General features: G+C 41.2%; 2 protein-coding genes across 3 annotated transcripts in view; one reads left to right on the plus strand and one right to left on the minus strand.

Moving 5' to 3' along the window:
- Positions 1-68: 68 nt before the first annotated feature.
- LOC108147223 (attractin-like protein 1) lies at positions 69-10,465 on the minus strand. Its single transcript, XM_017273603.2, has 8 exons — positions 9,857-10,465; positions 6,286-6,522; positions 6,057-6,214; positions 5,848-5,995; positions 2,612-5,444; positions 2,463-2,549; positions 1,828-1,909; positions 69-1,764 (listed from the first exon to the last, which is right to left on the minus strand). Exons 1-8 carry the CDS (start codon positions 10,123-10,125, stop codon positions 1,607-1,609), a joined length of 3,972 nt encoding a protein of 1,323 aa, XP_017129092.1. The 5' UTR covers positions 10,126-10,465; the 3' UTR covers positions 69-1,606.
- Positions 10,466-10,919: 454 nt separating this feature from the next.
- Positions 10,920-26,096, plus strand: part of LOC108147154 (tubby-related protein 4) — a 29,759-nt gene continuing 14,582 nt past the window's right edge. The window contains exons 1-2 of one of the 2 annotated variants that reach the window (XM_017273468.2): positions 10,920-11,451; positions 19,357-19,552. In XM_017273468.2, coding sequence (XP_017128957.1) covers positions 19,457-19,552 — 96 coding nt within the window. In that variant the 5' untranslated portion in view covers positions 10,920-11,451; positions 19,357-19,456. The remainder of the gene's footprint in view (positions 11,452-19,356; positions 19,553-26,096) is intronic. The other variant, XM_017273469.2, reaches the window with a different exon arrangement.

Below are 26,096 nucleotides of genomic sequence, written 5' to 3' on the forward strand. Positions count from 1 at the left end.
ATGCATGGGGTACGCGGTGAGTGAATGGTCTGTGGGGGGAGCAATGAAAACAAACCACTTTACATTGCTTACATTTGGAGTGTCTTTTTATTGGTTAATAAACTAATATATGATTCTTTATCTATGTATATCTTGCTGCTGCTGTTGCTGTCAGTGGTCTTTAAATTCTGGGATAACAAACAAGTCTTCGAAGGGTTTGTCAATTTCTTCTGGTGTTTGGAACTGGGTTGGCAAGTACTTTAATCTTTATATATATTCTTTACGTGTATGTCTCTAAACGCATTTTACAATTGAAATTAAATTTCATAGATGGACTTCCTTAGATTGTTAAAAAAATTAAATCGATTTACAATTGTATGTATGCTAACGCTAAACCCGAAGCGATCGTGTACTTTGAAGAGTTGTGTTACTTAGAAGTTCTCTAGGTATTAGTTAAGGTTTAAGACGAGTGTCGTTTGATTCTAGAGGTTGTTCCATTCCTGGATTTGTATTACAGAGAGTGCGTCTAGTAAATTGGTGTGACTTGTCTTAGTTTGAATTATCGAGTTAATTAACTGTGTTAGTGGTTACTGCTCTGTAGTCAACTGTTTGTTCCTTTGTTTGTTTCTGTTGCCAAGAGGAAACCTTACGATTAGTTTGTGATTTAATTAGAATTTTGGTAAATGTTGGATCTCATCTAGATTGCATGTACAATTTTAATCGTTTGATTTGTTATAGGCGCATTCTCATATCAAGAGCTATTTGTTTATGTATAACTACTATCTAAATAGCGTTTATAATTTACGTATTTTATTTACACTTGCATTGTTTTGTTCTCTTCGGTCTATGTCTTGATCCACTCATTCATGTCTGGCGTTGTAAATATTTGCACGGATATTAAAAACAGAAATATTTCTATTATTGAACACAGTATTGCATTTCTCCTTCACCTCGCTCCTCTGGCTTGTACACGTATCTATCGCTTTTGTCTGTCATCTGGTTTTGTTCATCACTTTTTTGTTAAAATCATTTGAATGTCTTTTTGCTTCTCGTGCGACTCTGTTTCCGTTTCCGATTTGTTTCTGTCTCTGACACTATCGCGGCTTTTGGTGCAGCTACTGCCGAGGCAGCGCACAAAATTTGCATAAATAAATTCTAACAACACGCTTAGGCTATGTGATTAAGTAAAAAAAATACATTAATAATTTGAATACAGCATTTGCCATCAAACTTAGCCCACATACGCGGTATAAATAATAAATTAAACATTTATAACTATTGCAACGCTACTCGACCTATCAACTATATCAAATTGTATATAACCGTATATAAATATGTCCTTTTGCTAAAAATTATTATTATTTGTTTGTTTTTTTTTCTTTCTTTCGCGTTTCGTTTTGTTTCGTTACTAGTCTATAATGCATTAAAGTAATAATAACTGCGGATTATCAACTTGCTAGCTTGCCTTTTGTGTGTGTGGGTGTGTGTGTGTGTGTGGTTAGTAGAAGAAAGTCGGGGCAAATATATACTATATACTCGTACCTATTCGCTAGTTACATATTATCATAATTATTATCATTATCGTTATCATTATTACTTTATGTAGGTAAGCATAGTGTTACGGTTATTATGTACAACTGTCTGGGTGCTGGCTCTGCTTGCGCTTCGACTTTGGCTCCTTGGGATGCTGCTCGATCGACGGACGACGCGGATTGCCGAGCGTGACTAAGGCGCTGGCCACGGCCAGACCAGCGGACTGTCCAGACGGCGCTTGCGAAAGGCCACCTGTGGGTGGAGAGTAGAATAAGTGACAAATATTCGCGGGTTGAGATCAATATCTATCCTTACCCGTGGGCAGCCGGACTAGAAGCGAGAGCACAGCGGCTCGATTTCCGCTGCAAGGCTCCAATGCAATGGGACTGGGGCATTCCTGAGAAAATAAACATATTTAATTAACATTTTATCAGAGGTTTTCCATAAAAATGTGCAGATGCAATAGTTAAATGTGTATTCTTTACAATAGATATAGTGATTTTTCTACGTCACAATGAAAGCATTTTTTATAATTTGTTTAAGTTAGTAGTTTTACTTAGAATAAATGTCGTTGCCGAAATACTATAAAAATATATAAAGCAGTCAAAGTTCTTTAAGAACTTTATTTTATGTAACTTATTACACGTAAAATACAATTTAAATTGAAAAAAATGCAAGTGATGCAAACCATGCAGCAAAGTATTTGATTAATACGTGTTTAAATATTTTAATTATTATTTTAAAATTATTTGTTTAAATAATTGAATCACTAAATACACTTGTTCAGTGATTTATGACAACGAAAATATAGATTTTGAATAAAGTATTAAGAATCTTTTATAAAAATGATGGCCAGTTCGAGAGCCATAATTTGGTCTATTTTCCTGTATGGTTACAATCCGTTAAGCCGGTACAAAGAATCTAGAGATTTGATTGATTGACTCGCCCACCTTTTTGCGTTTCTTGGACAGATGGCCAATGCCCTCCAGCGTCAGACTCAGATCAATACTTTCGCGGTTTTCGATATCGACCAGTACCTGCGGGAAAATCGAATGTGGATCAAGATCATTTTAATCAATCCATCTTCCTTAGTACGAACCTGGGAGAACGGTCGACTCGCCATCTGTTCCATTTCGACGAACAGCCGCTGGCGTCGCCGGAACATGTCGTACTTCTGCTTGATCTTCCACAGGACGGCGGCCATGAGCAGCAGCAGCAGGAAGCATGAGGAGAAGGTGATGAAGAACTGCTGCAGGTTGAGCTTGGGATACTGCGAGAAGGCGATCTGTATCCAGATGGGGGGCTGGAAGTCGTGCACGAACACGTAGAAGGTGGTCAGGGAGCTGTTGTCGTCGGGCGAGTGCCCGAACTGGTAGTCTGTCTTGGGGAAGCGGTGCCGGAACGTTGAGCAATTGACCCCCACCAGGATGAGCATGTCCGGCGAGCCGGCCCTCTTCACGGAGATGTCCATTTTGGCCGGAACGCTGCAGGTAATTGTGAAGTCAGCATCAATCTCCGGCTTGCCCGGCGAATTCCGGAAGTTGATCTGCGTGAAGTGACGGTCCTCCTTCTTGGACAGATTAAACGTGAACTGGTAATCGATGGTCAGCTCGTAGTAGCAGGAACCTTTCAGTGGATCGCCGTGGTAATGGTTCTGCGAGTCACACTTCTCGCAGTGATCGCCCACAATGCCCTTGGTGGTGCAATAGCACTTGCCGGTGTCCGGATGACAGTAAACGCCCTGGCCATTGCAATCGCAGCGCTGACACTTGCCGCCGTTGATGGGATTGCCCCAGTAGCCAGTGCGGCACTTCTCGCAGTGCACTCCTGTCGTCAGGTTGTTGCACGGCTGCTCGCAGTGCTGTTGGTCATTGCAGTACGAGTGCCCGTTGCAATTGCACCGAGGGCAGGACGTGAAGAACCAGTGCTTCAGCGCACACTCCGTCTCATCGTAGGGCGCCAGTGCTCCGCCGACAACGCACCGGCCCAGACCCGTATTGGAGCCATTGTCGCACCATCCGCAGGCCGGATCATCCAGGCACATCTGGCAGCTGTTGTAGAAGCCACACTGCGCACTCGACAGCGCCGTGGTGCTGCCCACAGTCAGCGCCGTCGATTGCATCGGAGCGGAGCGGCACTTGGCCGTAAAGGTGGTCCACTCCCGGCACTGGCCGTACGGAAAACTGGCCGTGTAGGCATTGCGGTCCACGCACCGCTGCTCGTTCTGGCACCAGATGCACTCGTCCTCCGTGCAGTTCTGGCAATTGGTCAATGTGGCGCAGGCCGGCGTACAGGCCACCTCATCCTGCGTCCGGTTGACGGCTATTCCACCGGCGGAAGAGTAACTGCGACAGCGATTCTGCTCCGAGTCCCAGCGACAGGCCAGGTTGGCGGAACAAGCGCGACAGTTGTGCAGCTGTTCGCACACGGAGTACACCAGGTAATCCTCGGTGATGGGGCACGAGTCCAGGTGCTTGGCATTCAGCGGCGGACTTGCCGTGGACACCGCCTGCTGCGTGGACGACTCGAAGAACACGGACGCCATCGAGGTGGTTTCCCGACACCGCTCCTTGCTGCACACTCCGTTGCCGCAGTAGGTGCAGCCAAAGGCGGTGGACACGCACGACTGACAGTTGGCCAGCTCCTGGCAGCGGTGGACATCGTGCAGCAGCTCCGAGGTAAGCGTAAGTCGGCTCTTCGACGGACAGGCCACGTAGTCGTACTGCTCTCGCCCGTAAATGGCCGACCGCTGAACCTGCGTGATGGCAATACAGCGCATCTTCTGCACATCCCAGATGCACTTCACTCCGGGTCGAGCCGAAGTGCACTTCTCCTGCTTGGTGTAGTAGCTGCAGTAGCCCGGCTGGTAGCGCAGCATGTCGCTCAGCAGCTGGCCATTGAAGCCGCCGTAGATGTACAGCGACTCCTTGAACACCACCGAACTGTGGCCGAAGCGGGCCAGATCCGCCTGCAGGTGGCCCGGCATCGGATGATAGTGCCACGAGTCGCAGTACACGTCGTAGACGAGCAGGTCCTGGCTGTAGCACTTCGCTCCGTAGCTCTGGGAGGTATCGTTGTGCGTGTTTCCACCGAAGACCATCATTAGGCCCTGGTTCACAAAGTTGGCCGTGTGGAGCAGTCGAGCACTTGGCGCCGCCGATAACAGGCTCCAGATCCTTGTGGCCGGCTCATAGGCATACAGCCTCGGGCTAAGCACCTGACTAGACTCGCTCTCGGAGACTATTCCCCCGTAGACGTACACCTTCTCCGTGAGGAAGTCGTAGGCGGCACTGTGTCCGTAGCCGCCCTTCACCACGTATCCGGTGGTGGGAACGATGCGCCACTCGCGTGACCCAAAGTTGAACTCCTGCACCGTGTTGAGGTAGCCGTAGTTCGGCGAATGGCCGAAGATGACCACCATGTACTGGTAGTTGTTCTTGTCCCCGTAACCGGGCACCAGCGTTGCCGTGTGACCCACCACATGCAGTGGTCCGCACATCGCGGTGGTTCCTCCAGTCGTCGCATTGCACAAGGAATCCGGTCGCACCGAGATGTTTGCCCACGTTCGCGCCGAGACGTCGAAGGCCCACAGCTCGTTGGTGATGCCCTGGCCTTTGACCACGCCGCCGTACATGAAGATTTTGTCGCCGTACATCACCGTGGAGGCACCGTATCGCTTGTCGGGCACATCGCCGCCATCCTCCGCATGCACGGTCTCCCACACGTTGCCGTTGAAGTCATAGGTGCTCATTAGCTCGCCCCGTCCGTAAGATTCGCCGCCCACAATGTGCAGTGTGTCGCGCCAGACGGTGGCGCCATGGGAGGCGCTTCCCGCTGGCGCCGGCGAGTGCTTCGGATGAACCGTGGACCAGGCGCCATGGGCGCTGATCTGACTGCAGTCGTCGCCTGCGAATCCCTCGTAACAGGAGCAGCTGCAAGAAATTGCAAGGTTTTATGAGTGACAAAATGCTTGTAATTGGCCTTTTTACTAAAGACTGGATTTAGCCTCGCTAAGTCTACACTTAAATAAGCAATTCTGGAAAATAATTGGATTCTAAAACTAGACAAGTGGCGCCAAGTTTAGTAGAGACATCATTTAAAGTGGAAAAATGGAAAGATAATCATATAATTTCGGTTATAAGTATAGTTATAAGTTGTTATCTTTAAAGGACTGGAAAGTTTTGTATCACATAGTAATCTTATGAGTTCTAAAAAACAAATCTTTATATAAATATGAAGCCTAAACTCAAGATCTTAAACGTTGTTTGCTTTCAACAAATGAAAATCGGCTACTACTTTTTTATGATTAGCGAATGAGTGCAGAACCCAACTAACCGTTCCTGGTCGAGTCGGCAATGGCCCTGGTTTTTGGACTCCAAGCAGTTGTTGGGACAGGCGGCAATGTTGCAGGCTTCACCCCTGAACATGGGATCACAGACGCAGTCGCCATCGCGGCACTTGCCATGGCCAGAGCACTCCACCTCTGAAATGGTAAGGACACCTTTTGAGTTCTCCTTTAAAACAGGGATAAATGAAGAGCCTACCATCGCTATCCGAGGGACAGCCGTTCATCTTGTAGGTGAGGTTGAAGCCGGACATGTTGTAGGCATCATCACTGAAGAAGTGCACCAGGGCTGTGCCGGATCTCGCAATCACCTGTGGCACGCGACGAATGGAGAAGTTCCCCCGGTACATGAGGCCACTAAAGGGAAGATGGGTATGGGAATGGTAAGCTATAATAAATCCACATGGGAAGCAAGGAAAGAAACTCACCTGAACACCGCCAGCAGGGGCGAGTCCACGCTGTCGCCATCGTATATGTACAGGTGATCCCAGCCACACTCCGTGGCGAACTCTCGCAGGTGGATCCGTATGTTGGCGGTTCGCGACGGGTTGGTGTTATGTCGGCGGTTCCAGTGCGGATGCCGGGCATCGATTAGCCAGCTGCACTTGACACTCACCGAATAGTTGCCCCAGCCGTCGTGAATCGTGCCCATGGGGTGGTACATGCTGGAAGATACGGAGAAAGGGGAGATGGCGAAGCCATTAGCTTCGAGGTGGCGAAATAAATCAATTCCTCTATCGATTTAGCGATAGATAGTGCAGTGCGCTCATTGCACATGCACGTATGCAAATGCCAATAGCCCGATGCTGTGAGCAGATAATTGAATTTGCCGGCCAGTGCAATTGCAATCTACAGTTGATATGGGGAGAGTGTGCATGGTATGATGGAGAGTAGTTTACTACATATATCAATGTGTGACCGAGCTGAAGCCGTTCAACTGTTGACTCGCGGCAGCCTCACAAAGTCGACGCTCGTCGTCCACCCTTTGGGCATTTGTGAGCCGTGGCTTTTGTTCTGCACACGGGGGATTACGAGTGGAAATATGTCCGCAAGACAGTCTTAAACGGAATGTGACAACTTGAGAGCTTGAAACTCGATAAGGGTATCCGGCAGTCGCCTGCCAAAGTCTTCCTTTGTCTGTCTTGTTGTTTTCTTAGTGTTTTGTGTGCACATCCGCTTATAAATAACTGCTTTCCCCTGTTTTAGTCGCTCTGATTTCAATTTACAGCTGTGTGGAGTACAAAGCGCAGTGCTCTAAAAATATGACAATTAAAATTTAGCCTGTATTTGCCAGTAATGGCCTGAATAGTTGATCTTTAAACTTTTCAATTGAGAGGTCTAGCGAAAGAAACACCTAACATTTTAGTTCGTATGTGAAAAAATTGTATAATGTTATTGTTTATCATTTTGAAGGAAACTTTTGGAGCCTCGTTCAAGTTGTTTATTTGTACTAGTTAAAAGCATTAACTCAAATAGCCAGAGTACTCGGAGAAAGTGGAATTGGTAGCCTTCCGCATTCTAAATGCGACTCACGTTACACTGAGCAAGTGCCGATAAGTACTGCATATAGCACACAAACAGTTGCGGTCAACACTTTAGAAATGTCAACCTTTAATTTATTATTTAATATTATTATTGCTTCTGAGAAATATGAAATAGAGCTGTTCATTAAACATTATTTCCTTTCTTTTAATGAATATTTATAGCTGTGTAAAATCACTAAAAAAGACATTGTATTTTGGTAGGTTTTGAAACTTTTTGACATACATTTTTTGCTAAACGCATCTTTAAATAAGTTTGTGATTATTGTCAGGTAGCTTGGTTTCTTTTTAGTGATAAGGCGAGAGGGTTCTATTGTTGCAACCGCGTCTGTTAAAGACTGCCTCGTGTGGGCGTTGTGTCTCGGGCAGTTCTAAACTTTACGTAAACAATCGTCCAGCCGGGATGCAGTCCGTGCCTGTTGCCATTTCAAGCGATAGCCACGAAAAATCAATGTTGGGCAAAGATATATTTACACACTCATTGGCAGCCGGTGAGTCACTCTGTGCAGTCGACTGCTAAGCTTACGCACAGCTTTGGAGATACAAAAAAAAAAGGAACCTGGAGATGAAACTGGGGGGATCGGTAGCCGAAGTAGGTGAATAGACGTCCTCCTCATGTGGCCAATGGTTTGGAATGCAATCAAAGTGAGGGAAACCAAAACTGGTTTGGTTTTGCCCTGTTTTTGCATAGAAAGCCGGCAAAATGTCGGCTCTGTAAGGTCGTTTGAATTGCTGAGTCGTACGCAAACAAACAGGCAGCGGGTGGGTCTGGACTAGAATCGTGAAATTCACAGGTGATAAGCGGGCGCACACAGCTGATAAGAAGAATCACTTGTCCCCTTATCACTGGTTAAATTGAACGGACGAGCATGTAGCTTCGGAATTTATGGCCCGCCAAAAGCTGCGATCCACCGCTGAACCGCAGGTCGGGATCAGGGGTCTACAGACGCACCGCCGAACTGGTTTCGATGGTCTCGGGCAGGTGAAACGACAACCTCAATGCTTGAGTGCGCAAATTCCAGCTCCCATCACGGCAGATGAGGGGCTTAATTAATGTCAAGATAGAACACACTCGCTTATCGGGCTTGGCGAGCAAATAGCCGTTGTTAAGAAACATAAACAAACCATTTCATAAGCATTATGACGCCAGCGTCAGCGTTCGGTTAAACTGGCCTGGCCGCATATCCCACAAACTGCACGCATGAAAAAACAACAACTTCTGTTTGACCACCATATTTAAATATCATTTTATGACTAGCAAAAAACTGTTATCTTATTGTTTGGCGAATAAAATTAGATCTGAAATAAGAGTGTGGAAATGTGGCAAAAACATATCAATAAACAATTCTGGCAAACTACATATCTAGCACAAATCTATAGTTCCGGCTAAGCAAATAAAATAGTACAAGATAATCGATTTTGTTGTAGACTCATATAAAATACTAATATCTGATGAATAATAACTGAATTTATGGGTAACAAAAATTTAAGATCTTAAAGTTGTGAGATTGTTAGAGGCTTATTTCTAGACTAGTTTAGCTTTATTTTTCTCTTTTCAATCTAAGCATCAGCCAAAGAAGCTCATATGGCACCCAAAAAAAAACCTCTGCCCCGGACAAGTTCAAAGTCAAACCGAACTAATTGAATAATCCGCATATTGAAAACGTCAGGGGAGGCGTAGAAAGCTGAAAGCAGGTGAAAGAATGTTTAGAGAGAGAATGGGAGAAAGAGAACGGGAGAAATGGGAGATGGGGAGGGTGGAGAGTTGAGATAAACCCGGCCAAGAACCCGTCCGACCAGATGAAACTGAACCGTTGCCTGACACAAATAGGCCGGGCCAAAAAAGGTAGAGGAGTTCTGATTGAATAACGTGGAGTGAATCACTAGGGGACCACAACTAAACAGAAAGAAAAATGTATATGATATTGATGAGCTTACGACCATTTACCAGCATTTCATTTTGATAAGTCAAAAATATCATTTCGATGTTATATTTATCAATTGAATTACAATTTTAGAAAAATATGGCTGAATCTAAACAGGTCCCATTGTTATTAGACACTATTTAAAATTATGTATACATCACCAGTATATGAACTAAATTATTATACTTTACTTTATGTTCCCATCAAACTAGCCACATAAATCGTTGTTTTTAACTTCCAACCGACTTTGCTTTTGACTATCATTTGGAATAGCCTTTATTCATATGTAGATATTTTTGGTTTGAAGTCTCTGTTTCTATTTTTCCTGATTATTTGTGTCTTTATTGTAGCTAATGGCACTGTGTTCAATAGTTTAATAGATAAACAAGATCTCCTGTATCTATTAAACCTGATCATTTTTCTCTGTGTAATGACGGGCACCAATTATGTGATCCACTTTGTAATGTTCGAGTTAAAGGAGTTCTACGGTGCCCATTTAACCTTATCTTTGTAGGCATATGACCATTACTTACCGGACTTTCCCCCCGCAGAACTGGCACTCCGGTCCCTGCCAGCCGTCGGCGCAGAGGCACTGGCCATCCTCCTGGCACTGGCCGTCGTTCTGGCAGCGGCCGCCGTGGGCGGTGCAGTTGAAGGCGCTGGCGCGGTGCAGTCCGCTGAAGCAGCCGTGGAAGAGGAGCAGCGTCAGGAGGAGCAGGCATTTTCGCCTGTACTTCGCATTGAATGTGGGTGAGGTGCTGCTCCGGCTTGGTTGCTTCAGTGGTTGCTCCGCCAGGCACATGATTTCACACTTGATTTTAGGAGACCACCGCCCGCCTGCAGCTTCACATCGTCGTCGTCCTGCTGCGAGTCCTTCGATTTTCGCGACTATTGCACAATTTTCCTTTCCTTTGGGCCCGTTTTTTCCGTGGCCTTTTGCAATCTTTGCAATTTGGGGGCAGTCCAAGGCCCCGCACACATACACGGCACACACTCACTCACACACACGAACGCGTGGGCTGCACAACAAATAATATTGGCAAAAGGAATCAACCTGCATCCAACGACGGGCAAAGTTATTGACAATTTATCAGAGAAACGAGAAATCTGCTGGGCGTCCAGTGCTGCATAGCGCTGCACTGCTTTGGCGTTGCAAAGCACTAGCCACCAGGGCTGTCAAGTCAATATCAATATCGATAAAAAAAAAATTTTTCAACTCATAAATATAAGATTAGATTTGGTCCTTATAACGATAAATTAATTGTCATTGTGATATTAAAAAATACAATAAAATCTTGATGTGATTTTAGGTTTTTCGAACAAAAATATCGATGAGATATTTTTCGTATCCCTGCTTGCTATCTGGGCAGGCGATACATATCCAATCGATACATTTTTATGGCAAGCAGTGCATCCCTCGCAGGCGTTACAACTATAACAGCCAAGTTACAGTTACAGCTTTCTGTTAGCACCGCTGCAATATTTATTTATTTAAAACTATAAATAATTGTATAAAGTAAAGTAGTATTTTTAAAAACCTAAAAATGTGTAAAATGTTATGTTTTTAAGAAAAAGCACATATATTAAACACAAAATAGTGGTTGGACCCCCCGTTACTAGAAAATCAATACACGTTAACAACAACCGGAACGCGTAAATTCCGTCAGTTTGACAGTTACGTTGATAATAACTATGCGGATGGAGTATCCAGTGCGCAGGCGCGCTCCGGGCGCCCCCCTTATCCTATGTGGGGCCCCTGTAAACTTTCCGGAATCGAAATTCTCAGACAGTCCACGTTCGGGCGTCTCTGCAAGCAGTGTGTGCTAACGGTATTTTAACCGCGCTGCATGTGCGTTCCGTTTGCATATGGCTGTGTGTCCTGCCCGTGAGTGTGTGTGAGAGGAGAAGATAAAAAAGGAAAATAACAGGAAAACGGGAAAAAGTAACGGGAACGTCTGCCCCAAAACAGTTGCAAAACACACTCGAGTCGTTGGCGGTGCAACAATTTTTCGGTTGAAAAGCTGTAATTTGATTGGATCAGCCTGTTCGAATAGCAGTACTTTCAACGGTAGCATTTTCGAGGAGCTCCAAGAACAGGAGCAGCAGAGACGTGGGAGGCACTTTACAGGTGAGTTGCGGAATTCCGTTGTCCCCTGGCTGAAAAACATCCTTTTAGCCTCTCTCACTCGGTGGTGGATTGGCCCTAAAGCCATGGACACTGCGAGTGTCTGTACTACAGGCCGACCTGCCTAAATCAAACAGACTTAGGTATAACAAATATTTATTATAAAAAAATCGTTACTTAAACTTTAATTTTCAAGTTCTTAAGTTATTTTAGCAATGCTTAAACAACCTTAAAATTCCAAAACATTACTGGCAAATCTTTAGAGTAACATAAAATGCCATAAAAGTTAAATTTATTCCAAAATTCGGATCATTTCATAAACCAATTTTTTGGAATGTGAGTTGATGATTGGAAATCTATTAAACTATTAAGTAATATTATGTACACCGTTGCCCTTAACATGGTAATTTTGTAAAGTTTCAAGTATATCTAAATTAGGCTTATTCTCCCGTATATGGGTGAGTTTTTGTTGTGGCCACATAAGCACAACACCTTGGGCACCGCAACAACTCCCTGAATTCTGGGCTAATTAAAGGTGCTCTGCCCAATGCCATGTTACCTTTGTTTTTACCTTGGTTAAACGTTTTTTATCAGCCATATTTGCTTAGCTTACACGACTTAAATTTCCAGCGATTCGGTATCGTTTCTAGTTTCAGTTGAGTGAGCTGCCCACGCACGTTTTCGATTAATCCGCATCAAACAACCAATGACAGTGAAAATCGATCGGCATTGGCTTTCACAGTGGATACCACGGGTGTGTTATGTTTTCCCTACACAGAAAAAAAATCTTGATTTTACATCAAGTTTAATATTACATATGTAATATGTTAAATAGAGATGCATTCTATGTTCTCAGGCGTCACCCGGCAAAGAAGACCTTAGACCATAGACCAACCTTTCCCGTTAAATTTTTTTTTTATTTTTGAGTAAATAATTATTATTTTAGAAAAATCTACTAAATCAAAGCAAAGATTGAATAGTTTTTATTAATTTTGAGTTTAGTTTCCTAAAAATCTTCATATATTAATTTTTCTTTCTGTAATCATGAAACGACTCCGGCGGGAAAAGTTTGGTCGGAGAAGTGGCAATCTGGAGCACACGTCTATAAAAAGCCCGTGGAAAAAGCGTGCAGAAAATGAAATTCCGTTAGTTGGTCAGTCGAAGTGATAAGCATTTTAGCCTTATAGCATTAACCGTTACATTTGCATTGCGGCGTCAGCTGGACGGAATAAATTGGGTGTGTGTGATGTTCCGCAATTTCAGTTTGCATAATTTAGATGCCTCTGCCGACGCCGACTGCTACTGAGGCAGCGACGCCAACGCATGACCGCCAATGTCTTTTTCTTGTTTTTGTTCTTGGCGCTTCTCTTTGAGAAATTATTTTTAAGTTTGTGTGTGCTTGAATGCGGGGGTGTCTGGGGGTGTGGGCCAATGTGTGTTAGCTTGGCTGCCAAGGTCATTACATTTTGTCTTATTTCGCTGCGTTTCAGTTGCTCCGGCCCCAGTATTTCGCAAATACAGGCCAATATCGCTATGTCGTATTTTTGTAATTCGTTTTGTTTAAATATATATTTTTAAAAATTTTCGATTTGCTTAAGTTAATTTGTTAAATATACTTTGAAAACTTTTTGTTTAAAAAGTGATAAAAGTGAAAAAGTAAAAATTTAAAAATCAAAAAAAGAATCAGTCACATAAGGCTTGTAGATGCGTGTTGTATATAAAACCAATGCTTTCCGCAGAAAACTTTAAAAAAAAAATTTAAAACTCTTTCGTCTTAAATTAATTTGTAAACATTTTGAAATAAAAATTTGCATTATTTTACCAATTTTATACATATGAGGCTGTTGATTTTGTGTGACCAAGTATTCAGCTTAAAAAAGTTAATCCCTTTGTTTTATTTAAAAATGCGCGGAATCGAAAATTTAGAGGACTGTAGCTGTTTTCACTTTCGGATGTTCCCAAGTAAAAATACCTTCTCGTTTTAGATTTACTTTCATTAGAGCACAAAATCAATAAGTGTATGTTTAAACAAAAGAAATCTAAATGTTTAAAAACTTGAATTTGGTTATTTAAAAGTTAAAACTGATTAAATAAGTCATTAATTTAGCAAGTCGAGGCTCAAACTACAGAAGTTCGACTGTATTTATCGCGATTTGCATTATATAATTCGAGCTGACAGTGGGAGGACGATGTGGCTGGTCTTTGTGGCAAGTTCAAGTGCAGTTTGCTCGATTTGCGGTTTTTTCCGAATGTTTTGCCAATATTTACGCCATTGACTACAGGCGGCGGCTTTGGTTTTGCTTTTGTTTTTTCCTTGATTGTTATTGTTTGTGTTATTCCTTGCCTTGCCAATATCTGAATACCTCTGCCATGTTGATTATTTTGCATAACTGAAGCAGCAGTAGCTGTAGCAGCGAACAGAAATAATGGAAAAATTGTTTATATTGTCAAGAAGAAAGAAAAACGCACCCGGCAACAACAAAAAAACCAGATACATTTGGGTAACTGTAGCGCCACTGAGGCGCACAATTTTCCCCAACATTCTATAGAAAAAGGGGGGGGGATGGGGTGGGTTATGTTAAAGTAGAAACAAATTATACGACACACCCCCAACTGCCAACTGCCCCAAACCCTGCAGAAAGTCAATAAACAAGCTCGAACAACGGAGGGTAGCTGGGAAAAGAGCCCAGCGTCAGCTTTTATATGGCATTTCCCTAGTGTTTTCCCCAATGGTTTTCCACCATTAAAGCTCAGTGTACACATAGAAAGACATTCGATGTAGCCGGCACCCAAAGAGCTGACAAAACAGGAGGAAAATTCCCCTCCCACAGGGTGTGTATTTGTCAATGTTGCTTTTCTTGGCTGTCATTTATTTCGTCATTTATGCAAAATTTTATTGCTTTTTCTAGTCTTCTGGTTTTTTCCGAAGCTCCTCCAGCTTTATTTTAAAGAAAGTGTTAAGGAAAAAGGTAGTGGTTGCCTGGAAAAACCTTGCCAATTAAATGCATGCATGTTCGGTGTCGCCTTTTGTTGTTTAACAGTTTTTAATGATTTTTCCTTTTCAAACGTATTTCTTGTGCTTGCTGGCGTGTGGCTAATTAAAGCGAATGCCCCATGGGCAGTGGAAACTGAGCTCCCAGCAATTACTGGGGCGACCGGCGCACTCCATAGGGGAAGAAAAATTGGAGAGAGCTACGTGGGCTTTGAACTTGTTCCAATCCCACCGGTTGCCTGGCAAGCGGCACACAACACAGCGGACACATAATTAGGGAAAACTTAAAATGAAAGCCAGGATTAGATATCTTTTCACAAATGTGGTTAATCTTAAATTAGAGCTTAAAGGTTTGAAAACGTAATGTGAGTTACATGTGTGATTTATATAAGTTGTTACACCTAGAGAAAAAACCCCATAGTAAAATTAAACATTGAAATATTTGAATGTAGCATTGTTTTTCAAAAATATAAACTTACTTAAAATAAACTAAAAACATGATAATATATTTATTAACACATTTAATTGGTTTATCCAACAGGAAAATGGTAGATTTAATTTTTTTTAATTTAGAACTACATCTTACCATACTTTAAAATAAAAATAATTGGTTTAAATTGATTTAAACAACATCCTTCGGTGCTAAATCAGTACCGAAAATATTTTTTTCAGTTACTTAAATTATTTTTGGTCCTTATTGTTAAAAAAATCCTCATGTACATAATTTGTTAAGTATAATTCAGTGACCGTTTCGTTTATATTTTGCTATAAACAATCTGAAAAATATAAATTATCGAAATAAAAAAATATTCCTAGATAACAGTTCAAGTTGTATAAATAAAAATTGGCTTGAAATTATGACATATCAATCTAAAAAAACATGTTACTTTGAATTCAACTATCATTAAAAACACAAGTGAATAGGAAAAGCAGTAAAATAAATCCGTAATTAAAAGTTTTTGAAAATAGTAAATTGTCTTACCCAAGGCTTTTGATTTACGAGCGGCCTTTCCATTCCATATATATTAAACTAGAAAGCAAAGGCTGGCATAAATACCTTCCCGATACATGTCGTCATGCAAATGCTTTATGTGCATATATTTTCCTGTGGCCAACGTCACGAAACTTTCAAGTCGAGGACAACGCACACAAATTCCGAATTGAGCTCAAAGTGGTTCGTTCCTTCCACTCGACTTTGTAGTGTGGTTCTTGTTGTTTTCAGTCTTGTTGCATGCACCGCTGCACTTCCATTACACTATATTATACTATGTGCAAAGGAGCAGCGAGCTGGGCTAGTTTCAAGCGGTTCAAGGGCATTCCAGGACCGCTGACAGCAATAACCGCGACAGGAAAAAGAAAATATGAACAATGCCAGCTCGTTAGGTAGATGAAAAGCATGATGAAAATAAAATAATTGCGTTCATTCAAATTCCGTCCTGTGCCCCAAGGATCAAAAGCAAATTGCCACAATTAATTCGCAGACATAATGGAGGGACATGCGCGAAGGATAAAAAAGTAAATCAGGATTTTAGCGGCATTAAGTGAATACACATTTATGCATTACATACAGTTGAAAGAATATGTAAATTTGCAATTTGCAAATATAAGCTGGAATTAACTTAAAGCAGTAATAATTAATTGGGTTACACTGATAGCATTTTAAATAACCCAATTATTCTGTCGACTCAATTTTTATTTAAATTTTAATTTTAAACAAAAACGTGGCTAAGATACTTCAATAAAATAAATTCGGTTTGGACTACGATATTAATTTAAACAAAAAATGATAATGCAATGTAAAAATTTGGTGGCTTTATTTTAAAGGACATGATATTCATTTGTACCCATATTAAAAGCCAAATTAAAAAGTTTACGCTGCATTCGTGACTAGTCAAATCAAAAGATTTCGTTCAAGCTGTTGGATTCTTCGTTTGGAAAATAGGTGCTGAATTATTAATATTTGAACATATGTTACCAATGTAAGGATAGTTACCAAATGCCAAAAATTATGCGATCCAGCGAAAAGAGCAAAAGTTTCACCCGCAAAAATTTCAGCTAGCAGTAACAACACCAGTTATACGACTACATAATAGTTAAGCGCCTTACAGCAAACTGTGTACCATGGAGCGTATACGCAATCTATTTTCGGCAGCCTAATTGCAACAGAAAGAGATAGAGAACGAGAACGAGAACGAGAACCAACTAACAGGAAACTAAAGTTTACTTTGTGACCAGCTATGTGTGTTCCGCCTTTGCTTCTTTCCACATAATTAACTTTTAATAGCAGAGCTGAACCAAATCCTGTATTCTCGGAATACGTATAATGTTCTGAGAGGGTTGTTTCGAGAAGCAATAAAAGTATTGGCATAAATACAAATCAAATTCCTGTTAAACAAATTGAAATTTTGAAAGCAATTTGATGAATATTGATTCAATTGTTTAATTGATACATTTACACAAAGCTTTTGTTGGCCTTTGATTGCAGCAAATTGTATCAATAACAATTGTATTTGCAATGGATTAAGTAATCTTGTACAAAGTTATTTGGCTTTATTTATTCGCCAGTTTGGCTCCGGGCCATTACCAAGGCTGGTTGCCATTGTTGATGGTTAAATGCATATTTCATGATGTCTGGGCCAGGTTGTCGTGTCCGTTGCACAGCTAAAAGTGCACACCTGCCCGGAGTTTTCCGCTCGAGACCGAGTCTGACTGGCATTTCGACAGCTTTTCCGACGCCGCCTCAGCTATTTTCGTTACTCTGCCGCGTTATGGCCATGAACCGCTTAAAAGTGCTCAGTGTCGCAGTCGCATGAAAGCGCCGAAAGGCTGGCATTTGGCGGGTTGGAGGATTGGTGGGTGGAAATGTGCAGGTTGGCTGCCAAATGCGGCACGTTGAACAATTTGAAAGCAGCCGAACAATGGCTGTCTGGCAGCTGGAAAGCGGGTGAGTGCGTCAGAGTGGCGAAAGTAACACGTTCGGAATGTGCCCCACGGTGGATGTGCAATCATTCATCTCGTGAACTACTCGAGAATGCATTCCTCCCTCGTTTTTTTTATGTATATTTTTTTTTATTTTTTGCTGTCTGTCTGTCTTATTGAAATGGAATTCAAAGGACTCTTCAATTTGTAACGAGTTGTAGTTGGCTTTTTATCAATATTTAAGCAGGCAAGTGGCAATCCTCCCGAAAGATTCCATTAGTTGGCTTTCAGACAGCCTCGTTCGTTGTAAGCTGACCGGTTTTGATGACGGCTCGCCCTCGGGGCGTATACGCAATCAAAAATGGTATATCACATGTCAAATTCAATCAGACAATGTGCACAACATAATTGAAGCAAATGCGTATGTGCTTTTGCCACAGGTCGGGCAACCCTCTTTCCCTTTTCATCTATAAGTTCTTCTAGCCACCGGCATTGTTCTGATACACCGGAAAAAACACGGGAATTGGGTAAAAACTTTGAAAATTGTAACTTATATACTAAGAGAAGAAACCTTAGTAATATTAAATGAGCTATATCAATAGAAATAATATTTAAGTGTTTATACCTATATATTCACAAAGCTAGGAGTTAAACAGTGTTGCAATTAACAAGACTTAAGTTATTACGCTGAAATGTTTTACATCAATTAATTTAAAGATCTTTTGAGGGCTCTGTTTTATTATTAAAAATTTTTCTCCCTGTAAAGCCATCCTGCCTGGACCAAATTACACAAAACAAACGCTCGGCAGAGAACGAGAAGCCGGCTAGGCAGGCAGTCATCAAACGAGACAACAGACAGCAGCAAGCCATATCAATTATTCAAGAATAATTTGAAACATTCTCATACTGGAGGACTCTCCTTCGCTCTGCTCAGCGAGGGATTGTTTTCCTTTGCCCAGAGCGCTTAGCCCGGCTCGACTATTCAACTCGACTTTTTGCCTAAAAACTTTTTAAATAATTTAAATGAGTGGCGTCGCGAAAGTGACGGAGAAGTTTTGACATCGTTTGAGCTTTTACCACTTGCTATATTGTGTTTCCAGCAGATTGAAAATTTCTGTTTCAATTTAAACAAGTTTTTGTATATATTTGTTGAGCTGAAAAGTTTGGTTTTTAAAAAGCTACTAAAGCATCTGTTAATGCAGAAACAAATTTAAATATGGAATGGATACATTTTGCAATACCTTGACTTAAATAAGTGTAGCCTGACTGAACCATTTAAAATGTTGAGTTTTGAAACCAAGTTAAACATTTTTAACTCATTATATTGAGCTTATCATGCTTGCCAACTTTCCTTGAAAGACCAAGAGTAACAAAATTAACCAATTCAAACTTTAGCCATCGAGGCATTCGACTTCCGCAAACAAGTTTTCAAAGTCTGCGAGCAAGTAGATGTTTTTATATGTATGCCATTTCGTTAAATGGATTTTTATGAGCGGTGTGCGTGTGTGTGTGAGTGGGTTATCCTGGTGAAAGGCGGTGCAGAGTCCGATAGGACACATATCCACTTACTCACTAATACCAATTAGTGTGCCCTGAAAAGCATGCTTCAAATTATGTCGTGTACGTGGGTGTGTGTTTCTTGTGAGCTTGCATGGCGCAATTTGTCAACCCTTGAAGGAGCACGATGAAGTCGATTTCACTTTAGGGGGAGCACGGCGAACATATGCCGGAACATCGTTCCACCCACCGATAAATCCCCGTACAAAGCACAACCAATGACCCGCAAGGCAGAGCGGGAGTGTGTGTGTGTTTAAGCCTGATAAGGTACCAGCAGCAGTAACCAGAATAATAATAACAACATTGGCAACACGACCACCAACAACAAAATCAACAACATCTACTCCATTTGGCTTTCATCGTAAATTAGTTATTGGCATGTGATACTAAACGATAATGAAACTCATCCCCGCCTCCTTTATTTCTCCACTCTATTTTAGCAACATGTGTGTGGCTTAAATCGGCGTTGAGCAGCTATAGCTACAGTAAAAACCACAACTTGAGGAAATAGTTGGTTGGCCTTCGCTTTTGGGCCATAAAATGCATTTACACTTCGAGCGCAACATCAACACAAAATGCGACTGCACGATACTCTCTTTGTCCTGGATGGGAAAGGTGCCAGATGATATACCCGAGGTAAGTACACAGTCATTAACGATTGACAGACCCGCATTAAGGGGGTTACCAATAATGCACTAAAAAAAACACCTTGAAAATTAAAAAATTTTACACTTAGCAAATATGCATTAATAATTCATCAATTGTCCAACAATTGATGAAGGAACAGCAGGGCACTTGAATACAATATTAAAGCTTGAAAACCTGTGTATTCAATCTAGCTTATTCCACATAAAACAGTTTTTGTTTAATGACTTCTATATTCACATAGTTTCTTAAATAATATATTTTATTTTTAAGTCTATGAACAAGAAGAATATATTTTTTTTAAAACTCAAATGACTCTCCCTCATTAATTTTCTTTATTCTTATTAAAAACCAAATTTTATTCTTTAGTCTATAGACAAATTTTTTGAAAATAAAATTAATGGCAATTTCCGGAACCTTAAGTTTTCTAAGTGTGTCGACACACTTTTCCCTTCTCATTTGTGGAAACGCTGTCCGTGCAATATTAATACAATAAATACTGGACAAGGTCCATTAAACTGTCGGACACTTTAAACTGTCAGGCGAAACTATTAAGACTGACCGTAGGCCATTAGCCAGAATTGATGGGATAAGGGGCTGGTCAGCTCTTAAATTGGAAAGTGGCTTCTGCTTGGATATTTCATGGCATCTTTGCATAATCTAGATAATCTTCATACGGCTGTGGGTATTTTCACAGCGGAAGTGCTTGAGCTCCCAGCAGGAGCTATTAATACACCTGCGAAGGACTTGGCCGGTGTCGCTGGCCACGTTGCACTCATTTCGGGCTGGAAAAATTGATTTTACATGCCACGTGTAAGCCAAAGCTCAAACGGAACACGAGGTCCGATGATTGAGTGGCCCTAACTTTTCCAATCATTATGAACTTTCAATGCTTGCGCAACAAATGCCATATAATCCCTTTTTATATTGAATATAAAAATCCAATCACGTCTGTCTCGACTCCTTTGCTCCCTTACTTCTCCTTTCGACCCTCTCCTCTTGTGTTTTGTAGTGCAAAATTAAAGTTAAGTGAATGCGGCCCACGCAGCCTCAAGTGGATCCTCCGTCCGTCTGGGGTCTTTTTCGGATCAGGATATGCTGGATGAGTTGGATGAGATGGTTGAGTGGTATAGTTGGCTGGGTGAAATGTGTTGGTTATGCTGGTTATCTCGACCTCCCCTTTGTGCCGCGATGCACACCACTCGAGCAATAAACTCGTTTGCGATTTATTTAACAGTTTTCAATTTCGTTTTCAACACAAACGGGTGCACTTAAAAAAACATTCATTTTAGTTGTTTAAATTCACTTTCATATAGTGGTTCTTAGATGAAATTGAATTTAAACCAATAAGAATGGGAGATACACTAAAATTTGCTAGGACTAAATAACTTCATAAATAAATGCGCTTCTCTTGCGTTAAAGTTTCGAAATTTTTGCAAATTTCTTAATTCAATTTCGGTTTTTTAAAAGATTTTTAAATTTGCTTGCTACTCAGCTTCAAAGCACTTATTTTTGCCAGTGGTTTGTCCAAAACGTGTTTCTGTTTCAACAGACACGTGTCGAGGTTTGTGAAGGACGCGTGTCTATCCATTCCCCCGAACCCTTATCATCGAACCCCCACCCACCCAGTGAACGAAACCAAACAAACCCATTTCCTTTTCCATTTCCATTCCGATTGCGTTTCCATTTTTGTTGCAAGTGCGTTAAGCCACAAGCTTAATTTCTTGTTACGCCTTTGAGCAGTTTACGAGCGTTAAGCAGGAAGTTCCCCCCCCCACTCAATTGGAATTCGAACCCACTGGGGAGTTATCCTCATTTCCATTTCCGCCTCGCATAAATCATCCCAGCGAGAAAATGCGTATTAAAACAGGCGAGAAAATACTATGAAGTGATTTTTTAAGTACCCAGCCACCAGCCCCCATGCTCACACAAAAAGGAAGTCAAATTTTTCTTGGTATCATAATATTTTAACAACTGCACTGCCATTAATAGCATATTGATGATGGAGTGCGTCATCGTCGGCGTAGCGTGTTGATTTATTGGGTCTCTGTTTGTGCGCTTTTTAGTGGATCGGCGGAAAGACCTTAAAACAAAAACTGGACTGCATGGAATTCTAGGAATCCTCTTATCTTCTTTATTCCTCTAGGGGTTGAACAAATGTAGCGGGATTTTCGCATAAATTGACGCAGCAAATTGACATGCTGGAGGCCAAGGACACAAAATGAAATCATAAAATGTAATTTAATAGCCAGCTCTCTGGCATATGACACACATGTCGCTATTTTGAAGGGAAATCCCTGGGTTAAAAATCATAATTTCCCCAGTCCTTATGCAGAATCCACAACAAATGATATCTAATGATATCTAAATAATGAAACGATAAGAAGGAGTGAAAAGAATCTGGGACTTTTAGGGAACACACTGTTCTTGGCGACTGTAAAGTAGACTTAAGGAAAGCTATATTAAAATAAAGATATTATCGAATCTTTAAAGAAAAAATGTAGTGATGGAATTTATCTGCTTCGACTTACCAAAGAAATATTTTAGGCAGCAAAGGGTAATGCATCTTTAATGGACTTGAGTCTACTTATTTACTTGAGTTCTTTTCGTATGTTTGAAAATTTTCGGGGCACTGGTAGGGTCTTTTACATATATTGGCCCAAGAGGCTTTTAAATTGCCAGCTGCAAATGGGAATATATTTTGCATATTTATGGCAAGCTCAGGAGTAAGCCGCATTTTTATGAACTTGCCTCGTCCTGTAAAACTTTTAATAATGAAAAAAGAATAACAATTTCCACTCGTTGCAAAGTTGAAGACGCTTACTGACGCTGAAGATGAGGCTGGAGCCGTTGGCTTTCAGCTGGAATGGTTCACTTAGCGTAATTAACTTGGCAACTGTTGATGAAGTCGACGAACGTTGGAATTAGTGGCGGTAGCAGCAGCCAAAGCATCATTAGCAGTTGTGGGAGGGCTTAACATCATTAATATTTGCCAGTGCCACTGACACAGGACAATCCAGGATCCCCCCGCCCTTTTCCCTTTCGTGTGTTGCTGCTAAGTTTTAATTACGCGCAGTAAAAAATAATTGAGTTCTTTTCAATCTCTGAGCGGGGGCGACAGTTGAGTGTCGTTGGTGGTCAGTGACCACCACAAAAACACTTGAATAGCCCTCCGACAGCCACTGGCTAATTATGTGCAGCAGACCATTATGCTCTTAGTCGCGCATTTTCTGCTGGCTGTGCGTGCTCTAAGTTAATTTCTACCGGATCTGGATAATGACCAGCTTTCGCCACCTTTCCACTTTCCGCTTTTATACAATCCCTGGAAAAGGGTTTATGCAGCCGAGTGATGAAGGTACTTTAACCTATGTTATGTAGTATTTACATTATAATGAAACTAAATATGTATTTATTATACAAACGTGTTTCTTTTCGTTTTAAAAAAACAAGTAGATATTATATACATAGAATGTTTGAATAATATTATTTATTCTGTCCCCTTTACTATTCAGTTGATTTTTATAAATATCATAAAAAAGTTAATTTTCTAGCCAAACAAAAGTAAGGGTACAATTTGTAGAACGGATTATATTTCTACCATCACAGTCTAAAGCATCGGAATTAGCATTTTGCTCTTTAAAGCCTAAATTTTTTGCCACCCTGAAATTATGCAACGAAATGTTGGAAACTCATTTACACACACAGCTAGATTTTCATCAGAGGACAGCGTGCTCACGCGTAATAAATGTATTACGTGCCTGCTGGTGGTAGTGCTGGCCCACCCACACACCCATACACACCCCCAACCAGACTCATCTAAGCTTATTTAAACAGGAACAGAAACCCCCGAAAACATCGCAGATCCCCTGGAAAATATCCGCAGGCCTTTGTTTGTTACGCTTGTTGAACAGGTGCCGATTACAAGTGCCAATTTCGTAGCTGCGAGTTAATTGAAAACTTTTTAATTGTTTAGGCAGCGGCAACATCTCGGAACAGACTTGACTTAGTTTTCGTGCCGGCCCTGATTTACGACCAGGCCTCTGTCGCTGACAGTTTCAATTAGAAAGCGCCTTGGCCAAGGACATCGTGGCTCGGGGATTCCCGATTGGCGCCGCTTTTCCTTTGTGCCATGCGATTGCGAACCATCGACCCAGCCACATTCATATCCTTTGCAGAAGGCGCGTCTGCACTTTCGATTGTTTGTTCTTGGCTCTGAAAACTGTAATTTAATGTGCCACAGTACTCCGCACATGTCTTGAGCGATGGCTCTTGGTTACACAAAGAAAAAATTCATATTTTGTATCTTATTTATGTAAAATAACACAGAAACATTTAAAACCGATATATCCTAGTTAATTATATTAATTTTAATGTTTAATAAAAGAAGTAAATTTGAGACCATATTTTCATCTTTAGCACACGTTTAGATTTTAATAAATTTGGTTTAAAGGGAAATATGTAGATATATTGTATTATTTTTGGACATGTGTATTGATAGCTTTTTTATTATTCCGAAACCGTTATCATAAATCTTATCACATTTACCTATAACTAATTATGCTTTCCATTTATTAAATAAATTGTGTACCGTTGCTTCGTTAATTTTGCATTAAAAACTAATAACATCCATCCAACTATTTTTCTTGGAGTGTAGAGCTGCTCAATCATCCCCACTTGGCTATTCACACTTGGGTGACGTTGTGGCTTTCAGTTGTGTCATTGATTGCTTTGTCCAGCATTTCGTTGTTTGTTTGTTTGCACTGCCTTCGATCGAGTCCTTCGCCAGGAAATGCGGTTTTTGTGTTTTGTGTTTTGCGCCTCTGCCACTTGCCAACAATGGTTGGACACAAAGACTAACCCAACAGCAAAACCAACACTCGGCCAGCCACTCAATGCCCAACCATCTCTGTCCAATTGTTGCATACGAATTCAATCAATCAATTATGCAACCGCCTGGTCATTGTTATTGCATAATCCTAGATTGCTGCCAGTGACGCTTGCCAGAAGTGCAAAAACCAAAGTTGATTGTGGTCCTCGGGGCTCTGATTTTAGTTGAAAGGCTTCTCGACTTTGTAGGGATTTTTTGGTTTTTACTTTGGAAAACATTTTTTATTTCCAAAAAGTGGAATAAATATTTTCCTGAAAGGAATTTTAGTAGATTTCTAGATGTTGCCGACGCTTACAAAAAGTACAAGGCAAAATTATTCCTTTTTTCAATATGTTCATAAAAAAATGTGATGATGCTAATTTGGATGTTTTTAAATACATGATTTATTTTAATGTAACTTAAAATTCCTTTGTATAAGGCCTTCTTAAACCAATACAAGTTGATTACAAAAATCTGTCACCAATATTTTTGTATCGCGCAGAGTTAATCTTTTGAAAATTAATTTGTTGTTGTTTTTAGTGTACGAATTCCCTTAATTATTCTGGAAGCATTCATGTAATATGAGAATGCATTCTGGATATGAACATGTCAGTAACGCTCATGCTCCAATTGTCAACTCACACAGGCAGCATTTGGCCTGTTTTCACGGAAAAATCTCATTTGGCTTTGTTTCGCCTGAATTCCACTCATATTCCGACTGTTTTTCGCACCCAACCACTGCCACACCCTCTTTGCACTGGGAGATGTAACAAAAGATGAGTTGCACTTGAGTATGCTAAAATGCGTTATTAAGTGCATAAATATGCAATGCTCAACCTTTTGCACTCGGTACCACCCTCGTGGCCCCACTTTGCCACCCATCCACCTGTCTAACAATGGTGGCTTCAGGTGTGCCCTCGAGTGGTCGGGGAATGCCGCTTATAGGGGCATGTGAAAAGAGCTTTTGAAATTTAATAAAATGCAAATTCAAATGCAGAAACCAGTGAGCCAGACATGTGCCACATGCCACGCCCCGTGCCCCCATTGTGATTCACCCCCCATTCCGCAGCCTCTTCCACACGCTAATGAGTTGAGTTTTGTCTTCAACACACAAAAACAGAGGGAATATATTATGTGCATTTGGAGCCGAAAGGATGCAGTGGAGCGACTGTCCCCACCAAATTGTGGTAATGGCGAGTATAGGAAGATACAGTGCGCTTCAGGACCATAAGTCAGTCTGGGGATGCAAAATATGCTATTGAATATTCATAAACTTTGAATAAAAAATTTGACACCTAAAAATTCAGAGGACTTTTTGTAATTATATATAATTCATTTATTCAAGTTATATATTGAAAAGAACACATTTTAAAAAACTTTAAGATCTCTTATTTATCTTTTAGCAAAAAACCAGTTAACCCCGATGTTTTATCACATTTACTTAAAAATCATTGCAATATTTATTTGTAAGCTCGCAGCTCTGAAACGTGCTGTAATTTTAATTATTTTAAATGCGTCCACATATGCATGCCGACTTGGGCATCTGCGGCGGCAGTGTCAGTGGCAGTGGCAAAAAAATAACATACAAGAAAAAAAATCGATACCGCTTTTTGGGCTGTGGCATTAAAAAGGATCAAAAGGTGGAGCACGTGCGCACGGCCAGGAGGC

The sequence above is a fragment of the Drosophila elegans genome, unplaced genomic scaffold (genome assembly GCF_018152505.1).
Source record: "Drosophila elegans isolate 14027-0461.03 unplaced genomic scaffold, ASM1815250v1 contig_476, whole genome shotgun sequence".
NCBI lineage: Eukaryota > Metazoa > Arthropoda > Insecta > Diptera > Drosophilidae > Drosophila > Drosophila elegans.

Excerpts from the sequence above, each read along its gene's own strand:
- LOC108147223 (XM_017273603.2), bottom strand. The coding sequence starts at position 10,125 with ATGTGCCTGGCGGAGCAACCACTGAAGCAACCAAGCCGGAGCAGCACC. Across the intron at positions 5,996-6,056 it reads CTGTCCCTCGGATAGCGATG|AGGTGGAGTGCTCTGGCCAT; the intron begins GTAGGCTCTTCA and ends TTACCATTTCAG. Across the intron at positions 1,910-2,462 it reads TGTCCAAGAAACGCAAAAAG|GAATGCCCCAGTCCCATTGC; the intron begins GTGGGCGAGTCA and ends TTATTTTCTCAG.